Consider the following 12036-nt stretch of genomic DNA (forward strand, 5'->3'; position numbering starts at 1 on the left):
ATAAATACATAAGAGGGATAAACACCAGAGAGGGAGAGGAGTTACTTAAATTAAGCACCAATGTTGACACAAAAAGAAATGGACATCAACTGGTCATCAACAAGTTTAGCCTTGAAATTAGATGATACCCATCACAGGAGTGAAGTTCTAGAACAGCATTCCAAGGGGAGCAATAAGGGCAAAACACCTTACTGGCTTCCAGACTGAGCTTGATAAGTTTATGGAGCGATGGTGTGATGAGACTGCCCACAATGGCATGTAGCTGATCTGTGAGTGGTAGCAGCAATGTCTCCAACAGCCAGTGATGGGACACTAGATGGGCAGGGTTCTGAGTTACAACAGACAATTCTTTCCCAGGTATCTCACCCACCATGATCAGGGTCCAGCTGATTGCCATATTTGAGGTCAGGAAGGAATTTCCACCCCCAGTCAGATTGCAGAGACCCTAGGGATTATTTGCCTTCTGCTGCATCTTGAGCCACAGGTCACTTGGTGATTTAAACCAGTGTAAATGGCAGATTCTGTAACTTGAAGTCTTTAAATCAAGATTTGAGGACATCCGTCACTCAGCCAGAGGTTAGGGGTCGGTTACAGGAGTGGGTGGGCGAGGTTCTGTGGGCTGCAACGTGCAAGAGGTCAGACTAGATTAACATGATGGCCCCTTCGGACCTTAGAGCAGTGGTTCTCAACTCAAGGTCCACAGGTCGCTGTGGCCCATGTGACATCCTCTAGGCCATACAGGTAGTATATATAGTGTGTGGATGCAGCACATATAACACCTAGAGAGCTGCATATGCGGCCCACAATGGGAAATAGGTTGAGAACCACTGCCTTAGAATCTATGATTTTATCAGTGACTTAAACTGTCACCATTTTACCACCGCTCCCATGTGTAATCAGTGGACGTTAGATACTCCAAGTGACAGGCACCTTAGCAATTCCAAGGACAAACAAGTACTGTGGGTACAACAGAACCCAGAGTCCTGATTTCCCAATCACTGCTCAATCCCAAACCACTCGATCACGCCCCCTCCCAACACCAGGGCTAGAACTCAAGAGTGATGAGAACCCAGGCTTCCCGGTCTAACCAGCAGACCATAGACCTTGGCATACAAATCTGTACTCACGGCATCTGGCCAACTGTCTCCATTCCCCAATCCTGATCCCCTCCAGCTGGCAGGCATCCGCGTAGGCCTTCAGGGCCTCACACAGGACCTTCCTGTAGCCGTCGCTGTGGCACAGATCGTACACGCAGTTGTCCAAGTAGACTGTAGGATCCACCTTGGAGTGGCACTGGCTGAAGGGCCCATCTGAGACCTTGGTTATCAGGCCACACGAGGCCTCTTCCTTGTACTTTCTGACTATGCTGGCGGCACAGGGCCTGCAACCTCCAATGCAATCGTGCCAGCAAAACTGATCCTCATCTTCCACTGCCCAGCTTTTCCCCAGGGCGGCGACACTGGGAGCCAGGTCCCCCTCTGGGGTCTCGAAGTCATCGGAGGGGTCCCCATTATAGTTGCCACACAGGCCGCACAGGCTGTCGGAGAAGTCATTAGGGACGGTGACCCTCACGTGGTTGTTCCAGTCATAGGACATGCTGAGGTTGAAGTCGGTGCGGAGGACGAGGGAGGTGCCACTCTGATAGAGCCGAAGGGTCCCATTGTTCAGGGAGATGGGTAAGTGGGCCCTGGTGTTATTCACCTTTGCAGTGAGAAAGAAAGGGCAAAGGTCACAATCGAGTGCACAGGTCTGTCACTTATCTACGGAGCTCTACTCTGATATAGTTTTTCACTAGTATTTTCCAATTCATCAACATCAAAAGGGGTTTGAGAAGATTGTTCCTTTTCCAAGGAGTTCTGATGGAAACAAGGCCAATTTCAAAACCTGTCTCTTTTTCCTGTCACCAGCTCCTCGGCAGCCCGCCGGGCGGACTGACCTGGAGCTGGGGCTCCATTCGTCTTCATAGAAAATGTAGTAATTTATGAGTTTCGTTCCATATTGGAATTAAGCTAATTTTCAAAATATTGAAATCTTTCTGCCAGTGGAATTAGCTTTCTCAGGCCAGCTCTATCTAATGTGATGTTTTAATCCAAAATTGGATAAAGTTTGTGTCCAGATTCACTGGAAATTGTGATTTGGCCCTGTCAGGGTTCCCTCCCCTCTCTGAACTCTGGGATACAGATGTGGGGACCCGCATGAAAGACCCTCTAAGCTTATATGCTACCACCTTAGGTTAAAACTTCCCAAAGGCACAAATTCCTTTCCTGGTCCTTGGATGGTACTGCTGCCACCACCAAGTGATTTCCCCAAAAAGTCAGGAAAGGGTCACTTGGAATCCCTATCCCCCCAAAATATCCCCCCAAGCCCCTTCACCCGCTTTCCTGGGGAGGACTGAGAAATAAATACCAACCAGTTGCCTTAGTAATGTGAGCACAGACCCGATCCCTTGACTTCAGGACACTGAAATCAATCAGGTTCTTAGAAGAAGAATTTTATTTATATATATATATATATATATATGTAAAAGAATCACACCTGCGCGCCCAGCACTTACCCACACAAAGCCGACTTCAGCCCTGGCTGCTGTGACAGTGACTCCATCCACCTGGACAGTCACCACCCCAACGTAGAAAACCTGTGTGTTCCCACTGTTCTCATTCTTGGCCATGACATGGAAGGAGGGCAGGCTGGAGGCATCCCTGCAGGTCTTGACCACCGTGTAGGTGCAGTTGCCATGGAAATCATACGCCCGGCCATCGAAGGTGCGGTAATGAAAGTATCCCCCGGCCCTGCACGTGCCCCGAGAGACTGGCACACACTTTGGCTGCTCATTTATCATCTTGCAAATAGTTCCTTCCCTACAGCGGACCACACTGCACGATGGCTTTGGAATATCTAGTGGGGAAAGACAATAGAAAGACAAACAGCAGACTAATCAGTAACATCTGTCTATCTCTCCCCCGACACGCATTGTTATATCAATCTATCACCATGCACTCCTCTGTCTCTCTTCCTCTATCCCCATACACACTTCCTTTGCATCATTCACAAACCTCCCACGAGTCCCATGCTGAGGAAATCTCTGCATGTGCGTGACAACAGCAAAACCAGATCCTGTGTCTCCTTCCCCACAATGCGCGGCAGAGGTGGTTCAACACCTTTGGGCATGATGCCGGCATCGATCAGGCAAAGGATTGTGGCTGGGATGTGATGGACACTGACAGTGCCCAGCTGACTGATGGCCCCCACAGCCAGTGGGCTCCAATTTAGAGCAGCTCCTAGGCTACAGCCAGGGAGAAGACCTACGAGTGTGATCAGCCCCCTGACAGCTGCCCACTTGGCTCTGCTGTGCACATCAGAAGATGGATGCAGCAGAGACGAGTGTTTCCAACAACTGTTTCCATCTTTCAAGTCAAAATTCTGTAATATTACGGGTCAGGGTTCCAGGCTAAATAAAAGGGGGAGAGAGAGAGTGAGTGAGAAGGGTGAGGAGACATAATTGAAATGACTTTACTCACCCCTTGTGCAATAACCCCTCGGGTCATGTTTCAATCAGTGACTCTCCTTTACCTTGGCTGATGCAGTCCATGACGCCGTCTCCGATCTTGCATTTTTCTCCACTGGTGCAGCTGTGAGCTTTGCAAGTCACCCCTCGGGCAGGAACACAGGTGCAGTTTTGCTGGCACTCATTTCTCAGGACTGTCTCACTGGGCTGATGGGATGTTTGGGAAGGAGGAAATAACGCAATCATAGAATGATAGAACATCAGAGTTGGAAGGGACCTCAGGAGGTCATCTAGTCCAACCGCCTGCTCAAAGCAGGACCTAATCCCCAACTAAATCATCCCAGTCAGGGCTTTGTCAAGCCTGACCTTAAAAACCTCAAAGGAAGGAGATTCCACCACCTCCCTAGGGAACCCATTCCAGTACTTCACCACCCTCCTAGTGAAAAAGTTTTTCCTAATATCCAACCTAAACCTCCCCCACTGCAACTTAAGACCATTACTCCTCATTCTGTCATCTGCTACCACTGTGAACAGTCTAGATCCATCCTCTTTGGAACCCCCTAATTTGTCGAGGGCCCTCTGTATCCTATCCCTACCCTCCAGCATATCTACCTCTCCTTCCAGTTTTGTGTCATCTGCAAACTTTCTGAGGGTGCAATCCACACCATCCTTCAGATCATTCATGAAGATACTGAACAAAACCAGCCCCAGGACTAACCCTTGGGACACTCAGCTTTATTCCGGCTGCCAGCTAGATATGGAGCCATTGATCACTACCCACTGAGCCTGATGATCTAGCCAGCTTTCTATCCACCTCATTGTCCATTCATCCAGCCCATACTTCTTTAACTTGCTGGCAAGACTACTCTGGGAGATCGTATCAAAAGCTTGGCTAAAGTCAAGGAAGAACATGTTTTCCCCTTATCCACAGAGCCAGTTAGCTCATCATAGAAGGCAATTAGGTTAGTCAGGCATGACTTGCCCTTGGTGAATCCATGCTGACTGTTCCTGATCACTTTCCTCTCCTCTAAGTGCTTCAAAATTGAATCCTTGAGGACCTGCTCCATGATTTTTCCGGGGACTGAGGTGAGGCTGACTGGAAATATAACTGGAAATGGTTATTTATAATAATTTCTGGCAGTGCTAAACTCAGAGCTGTGTGGTAAGGTGTGTGAAAAACTATTGTTTCCTAATATTATTTCTCTTAACATTAAAAAGAGAGGCTGTCTAATGAGCAGCCCCTCTCTGTGCCTCAGTTTCCCCACAACAGACAAAGGGAATCAAATTTTCTTGCTTTTCTTGGTGCTTTGGGCATTAACAGAGCAGGGATGCCAGGCCGGATAGGCCAATACTCTGATCCACTATAGCAAACCCTATTCCTGTCTAGTGTAGAGATTAAGATATGTGAGAAAAAAATTTAGATCAGACCCAGACTGCTTGAGGTGGTACCTTGTAATATCTCCCATGCTCAAAGCACCCACAGCTCTCTGGAGTCACACAGCCCTGGCCATCGAAGAGGAAGCCCTCGTCACACTGGCAGCCTTCAGCACAGGTCTCCGGGCAGTCCATGATGCCTCCAGAGCAGGTGGTGGTACAGAGGTCGGCGCAGACCTCGTAGTGGCTGTTAACCGGGCAGCTCACAGCTTAAATAGAGAGAGAAATAAAGGATGGATGGAAAGATCTCACACCACAGCCTAGAGGGACTGACATGAAGGAGAGGACAGCAAGACAGGGAGGAGAGAAACAGGGCACCTTTCTAAGGGAACGTGAGATTGTTGGCTCCCACCCAGAAGACTTCCAGAAGAAGCCCAGAGGCCTGGAACAAGATTCTCAGTAACACTGACCGCCTCCATTCCCCAGTGCGTCCCAGAGCTCCTACACTGTGGGTGCATTTACCGCAGAAGGAGGCTCTCCTCCAGGGCTGGATGGTGACCTTCGCCTCTTGGCAGGCTGTCACGTAGCTGTGGATGCTCTGGCACAGGACCTGTGCATCCCCGTTTCCCAGGCACACATCGTACAGACAGTTGCTCTGATACACACTGGGGCTGACCGCGCCGTGGCAGGCCACGAAGGGGCCGTTGGGGTCTGTGAGCAGCTCACAGTAGTTGCGCCCTTTGAAGACGTCCTTCTTCTTCTCTTCGCAAACTGAACAGCTGTTTCCAGCACATCTGTCTGTACAGGATGCTCCTGGGATCTCGACTTCCCAAGCAGAGCCAAATGCTGCCACATCAGGGACTCTCCTGCCACTGGGGAGCAGGAACTCCTCGTCCTGCTGTCCATTGTAGTTCCCGCACAGGCCACACGTCTGGCCCTGGTAGGTCCCTGGGATGGTGACTCTGGCCTGGTAAACCAGGTCGTAGCTCACAGTGAGGCCAAAGTCAGTTTGCACCAGGACATTAGTGCCGTGTTGATATGCTCGGAGCTGCCCATTGACCATTATCACGGGGAGATTGTGGGATACCCCGTCCACCTGGAAAAGACAGCACATTCCCCTATGAGCAGGTAGGATGGACACTGCATCGTGCGTAGGGGCTATGGACAAGTTTTGAGATTCAGTTCTCACTGACGCCATGGGTTAAATCCAGAATGACTCATGACTCCCGATTTCACTTTGCAATGGTTTGTCCTCACCTTCCAAGCTCTTGACATTGTCACCCTGGCCTACATTTCTGATCTCATCTCCCAGGCACCTCCCTCCCTCCTGATCCTCTTCCTCTATCTTCCCCAACTCATCAACCCATGTTTGGCCTGCTCCTTCTCATGCCAACTCCTGGACTCAGAACAGTCTCCTACTTCTTCTCCATCTCCCCCCCTCGGCCCCTAAAAACACACTTCCCTGGTGACGCCTCCTTCCTTCCCCTCCCTCTCCTATCTCAAACAATTTCCTATGCATTGTGTTCAATTTGCCCCAAATTAGACTGCAGGCTTCACAGGGCACTATGCCATGGGACAGATTCTTCAACACAGAGGCCAACGGAGATATAATGGGGAGGAATTTTACCCCATGTTTGCAAAATGTGAGGTATGTGGATGGGGTTCACCAAATAATTAATACTCATAAATAGGGGTATAACCAACAAGGGAGGCAAAGATGGAGCTGAGCTGGAGGATGCTCATCTCACCCAAGAGATACTTTGACATAGCAGCATCCCTGAGTAGCACTTTCTACCATTTCTAGCTGGGTAGGAGACTCCATCCCATTCTGACAGAAGATGACCTGGCTTCAACCATTCACGGCTTTGTCGCTTCCCTGCTGGACTATATTGCAAGCTGGTATACCCAGGCATGAAGCATTCAGCGCTTAGGAATATTCAAGTGCTACACAACTCTGCAGCATGCCTCCTCAGCAATACTGGCTGCTGTACACATTAAGCCTGTCTTCCACTCTCTCCCCTGGCTTCCCATAGAACAAGGAATCCAGTTCAAGTCCTCAGTCCTTATCCCAAGGCGCTCAATGGCCTGGGACCAGGCTATCTAAAAGATGAATTAAACCCCCAGGTTGAAGACTGTGGTTGACAACTTTCTTCCATTGGCACAATGGAAATCACATCAATAAGGATAACCTTTGTCTCTGCCAGAGATAAAGCTTTATTAGGAGTTTGGTCCAAGTCTGGGGAATGAACCATCTCAGGAAGTAAGGACCCTCACTAACCTGGCCACCCTCCTTTCCAAGTGCAAGGTACGTTCTTAGACCACCTTTCTCCAACATATATATATGGCAACATGCGTATACATTTATCATTATAAAAAAATCCACAACAAAACACCCCACTGCACACACATCTTTCCTGGGGAGAGGAGGAGAGAACAAACATGTGATAGATGTTAGTCACGTTGCTTAATGTGTTTCTGGGAGGGGCTTAAATACCATGTGGATGAGCCTGGTATATGAACCTTGTAGCAGGGTGTCCTGCCCCTCAGTGGGCCTGGGGCCAGCCAACCCTTATTACTAAGTAGGCACATCTGAGCAGGAATCATATACATCCCATTTAAGAGAAGCAGGAAGAAGCCAGGCTCCTGGTCCAGCAGAGAGAGTTGTCAGAGAGAAAGAGGGGAATAGAGAGGCTGCTGGCAGTGAGTAGGCTCCCACAAAGAAACCTGAAAGAAGGGGAGTGAGACGGCAGTCAGGCAATGCCTGGGAATGGCCAGATAAGGAAGTGAATGGCTGTATGTGAAAACTCCTATTTGAATGAGACCCTTGGGAGGGCTGTTGCTATTGGATTTGTAAAAGCCTTTTGTGAGTTGTTGAGGAGTCCAAGAGGGGAAGCGGAGGCAGGCCACATGCAGAAACCTCGGGCCACAAAGGGACACACAGAACAATCTAAATGAAGATCTGGAGAAGGACTTACCATGATGAGCCCCTGTTTCTTCTGCAGCAGGGTGAGTGTGATCCCATACACCTGGATGGATACCACCTTGGCCATGGAGACGTTCCCGCTGCCCCAGTCTTCTTTCTCTACACTGATAGAGAATGGTGTAAGGTGACTGGCATCGGTGCAGGTCTTGGCCAGGATGTAGGTGCAGGTGCCTTGAAAGTCAAAGGGGACCCCGTCGAAAGAGAGGTAGTGGGAATGGCCAGAGGCAGAACAGGTCGCAGATCCAAATGGGTGGCATTTCTGGATGCCGTCCACCACCCTGCATTCCTCACCAGTGCCGCAGGAAAATGCCTTACACACAACCTCCCCACCAGCCAGACACACGCACTGCTCCTCGCATGAACCGCTCGGGTGGAAGGTCTCCCCGGCCTGGTAGTAAAGTCCCCTGTGGAGGCATCCGCACTGGGAAAAGGGGACGCAGTGGTCACCACTGAGAACAAAGCCCTCGTCACACACGCAGCCTTCCTTACACTGGGTCGTGCATTGCACCGGGGCATAGAGGTTGCTGCATGTCAGATCGCAGCTGCTGCTGCAGAATTCATAGTGACTGTTCGGGGGACAGGACGGAGCTGTAATTAGAACAAAGAGTTAGGTCACATCGTGCCTAAGCAATATGCGCAATGAACCATCACAGAATATGCAATTTCATTCAAGCGCCTAATTTTCTATTTCCTTAGTTTGGTTAATTAATAAAAGGGCAACCTCCTAATTCGGTCCCAGGTCTGGGGACTGGGTGCCCCAGAGACACCAGGTAATGGGATATAGACAATCTCTCTCCAAGGGTTAGGCTTCTAATCTGGTCCAAGATCAGGGTGTAGGGAGTGGAGGGCTCATGGGCCTGGAATTGTTCTGTAGAGCTTTTCACCACTAGCTTTTTGCTTTGAGTCCAGGGCACTAGTGCCTAAAACTCCTTCCCAGATGATGGCTTATGGGAGATGAGTTGGTGGCTTCCCACACCAGTTCCTAATGGACCGACATCTCAATTACGAAGACTCCACTGACTCCCAGCTCTGATTATTTCCAGTCTCAGCAGGGAAGCCAAGGACTGGATGGACTATCACATCCCCAAACAGTGCCTCTCTGGCCTGGGGTGCAGCACATTGATAGGGCATAGTGAGGGGGCAGCTCCTATGACTGTACCCATCGTTTGGAGAGAGGGCTTCTTTGTCACTTAAACATTCTGCAGAACAGGATAAGCTGAGCATTTAGATCAACAATTACCAGCCAACAAAAACTAACAAGCCCCATGGGGCAATCAGTAGTGGACAGAGGCAACTCACAGCAGAACTCTGTCGTCCTCCAGGGATGCACCATAGCTCCAGCTTCCTGACATGCCTCGGAATAGCCAGCAACTGCCTGGCAGACGTTATTCTCCCGACCACTGAGGACGCAATAGCCGTACACGCAGTCTATGAAGTATCCATGGGGGTCCACTTCGCTGTGACATCCTCTGAAGGGGCCATTCTTGTCTAGGATGATCCCACACTGTCCTCTGCTACCTTGTTGTTGTTTTTCAATAGCCTCTACACTTGCACATGGGGGTATCATTACTGCAGAGCATCCTGGGAGGTCGCCCACCTTCCAACTCTGGCCAAAGCTGACTGGGCTTGGTGCCAGCGTGCCATCCCTCATGAGCAAGTCGTCCTCCCTGTCCCTGTTGAAGTTGCCACACAGACCACACACGGCTCCCGTGTAGGTGACTGGCAGAGTGACCGTGATGCGTCCTGACCACCCGGCATAGGTAACGGTGAGACCAAAGTCTGTCTGGATCACTGTGGCCCAGCCCTTTCTATACACAGTGATTTTCTTATCATTGAGGTTGAAGGGAAGGTTAATCAGGAAACCGTTCATCTGTAAGTGCAAATCATTCAGTATATGAAACATCGCTCGCTCATGGTGGAACCTCTCACTCCAGAACAGAGCTCCAGCCCATAACTATAATAAAAATCCACCTCTGTTTAACTCTTTGTCCAGTCTGCCTTGCTCCCTTCCCTACAACCTGCCTGAATCTCAGCTCTCCAGACTGGGCAGGATCCTCCAACCAGACTTTCATTACCTCTGGCTTTGGCTATTGCAGTTCCCTCCTCTCTGTGCTACCTGAGCCCCAGCTCCCCAGGTTCCCACAAACACTGGATGCTACTGACACTTTCTGACCCATCTCAAGTGAAATGGCAGCACCCCGATCCTTAAATATCTCCATCGGCTCCCTGTTCGTAGAAGAATCCAGTTCCCATTCATTCTATATTTCACAGTCCTTCCATGCACTGTCTGTAACCTGTGTTGATGACACAGATGACTTTCTAGAAATGTTTTAGAGAGACTAGAGATAATTCACTCACCAGGACTTTCCCAGGGAATTGATTGCTGACCCTGAGGTTGGTCTGATAAACCTTGATCTGTAGAGGAGCGGTATTGTTCTCCTGGAAGTAGACTTCAAAGTCCACCAGTCCCTCCGCCTTCTTGCACAGGGCCGTGAGCTGGTAGCGGCAGGTGCCTTGGAAGTCGTATCTCTGTCCATCAAAGGTGGTGTAGTGCAGATTCCTTGTCACGGAGCAGGTGGCGTAGCTGGAGGGGTAACAGCCCCGTACGCCGTTCACTAGCCCGCACCTCTCCGAGTGTTTGCACGTAGCAGCCGCGCATTCGACCTGTCTAGTGGCTGCATCGCACATGCACCGTGTCCCACATACCTCATCGACCCAGAAACTCACATTGGGGACATAGGGACGCCCCTCAAACTGACACCCACAGCTGCTCTTGGGGATGCATTTGCCCTGGCTCAGCACAAAACCGTCCTTGCACTGGCAGCTTTCCACACAGGGGTCTTGGCAGCTGCTGGGGGCTGACTGGTCCACACACGTGGCTGGGCAGGCTGTTCCACAGAGCTGGTACTGGCTGTTCTCCAGGGGGCACGCCATGGCTGGGGAGTGAAGGACCCACAGATTTAGCAGCAAATTCTCTCCAAGCAAAAACAGTATTTAAAATAGACAGAGGGGGATGCATCTTGTGGGGCTACGAGAGCCCTTGAATTCTGGTGACCTCAACAGGAACAGAGGGTGCTCAGCACGTTGCAGGAGGTGCTCAGCACCTTGCAGGGTAAGGTCCATTTTTAAGAAGAGTGGATACTGGATAGATACCTCTTTGATGTGTTTAATTAAATAAACACTGTGATGTTGCACTCCATATGCTTTGTGGAAGTGTGCTTAAGAATATGACATATCTGGAATAGGCTGTATGCTAAATGCCCCTTGTATGGTGTCATTAGGTTGTAATGTAAGCTTGTAATCTACTAAGTGTGTTCATCCTAATTGTTTGCCTGTATTATTTCTAGATCTGGAGTTAGGAGAATAAAATATAAACTTGTATCACTGAGGTAAACATATTAAGTGGAGGCCATTAAGGGTGCTCCAGCAACAATCAGTTGTAAATGGATTTAGTTACTTGAAAGCCTTCTTGTGTACCTGTGAGCCAGCCCATGGGGAATGGGTACTAGGGGTCTTACAGTGACTTGCGACCATGTCACCTGATGATGAAATCCATCTTAAATCTGGTACTTTTCCATTTAGAAGGAGGGGTGGGGACCCAGAGAGACAAAAGATTCCCGCCTTGTGCCAAAGCTATAAACGGGGGTAGAGCAGGATAAAGGGGACCAGTCATGAGAAAACCCCTGCTTACCACCTGAGATGTCTGCTGGATCTAACAAAGACTGTACCAGTGGAAAGGTTTGGGCCTAGACTAGGAAGGAGTGTAGTCAGTGAAAGAAGCTTACTGGAACATCTTTGAGGGTGAGATATTACCGATAATCAGTTTCTTAATGTATTAGGCTTAGACTTGCGTTTTTTGTTTTATTTTGCTTTTTCACTTACTTTGTTCTGTCTATTACTTGAAACCACTTAAATCCTACTTTTTATTCCTAATAAAAATCATTTTTGTTTATTAATAAACCCAGAGTAAGTGATTAATACCTGGGGGAGCAAACAGCTGTGCATATCTCTCTATCAGTGATATAGAGGGTGAACAATTTACAAATTTACCCCGTATAAGCTGTATACAGAGTAAAACAGATTTATTTGGGGTTTGGATCCCATTGGGAGCTGGGTATTTGGCTGCTGGAGACAGGTAACCTGTTGAGCTGTTTTTAGTTAAAGTGTGCAGCTT

General features: G+C 49.3%; 1 protein-coding gene across 1 annotated transcript; it reads right to left on the bottom strand.

Moving 5' to 3' along the window:
• Positions 1–1083: 1083 nt before the first annotated feature.
• On the bottom strand, positions 1084–10796 carry LOC142070055 (IgGFc-binding protein-like). Its single transcript, XM_075123027.1, has 8 exons — positions 10221–10796; positions 9162–9732; positions 7855–8450; positions 5402–5975; positions 4955–5148; positions 3571–3712; positions 2555–2895; positions 1084–1701 (listed from the first exon to the last, which is right to left on the bottom strand). Exons 1-8 carry the CDS (start codon positions 10794–10796, stop codon positions 1084–1086), a joined length of 3612 nt encoding a protein of 1203 aa, XP_074979128.1.
• Positions 10797–12036: the final 1240 nt, after the last annotated feature.

The sequence above is a fragment of the Caretta caretta genome, chromosome 24, assembly GCF_965140235.1.
Source record: "Caretta caretta isolate rCarCar2 chromosome 24, rCarCar1.hap1, whole genome shotgun sequence".
Lineage (NCBI taxonomy): Eukaryota > Metazoa > Chordata > Testudines > Cheloniidae > Caretta > Caretta caretta.

Coding starts and splice junctions, on each gene's coding strand:
- LOC142070055 (XM_075123027.1), bottom strand. CDS start 10,796: ATGGCGTGCCCCCTGGAGAACAGCCAGTACCAGCTCTGTGGAACAGCC. Junction 5,149..5,401: donor GAGGAGAGCCTCCTTCTGCG/GTAAATGCACCC, acceptor TCTCTATTTAAG/CTGTGAGCTGCCCGGTTAAC. Junction 2,896..3,570: donor CATGGACTGCATCAGCCAAG/GTAAAGGAGAGT, acceptor TTTCCCCACTAG/ATATTCCAAAGCCATCGTGC.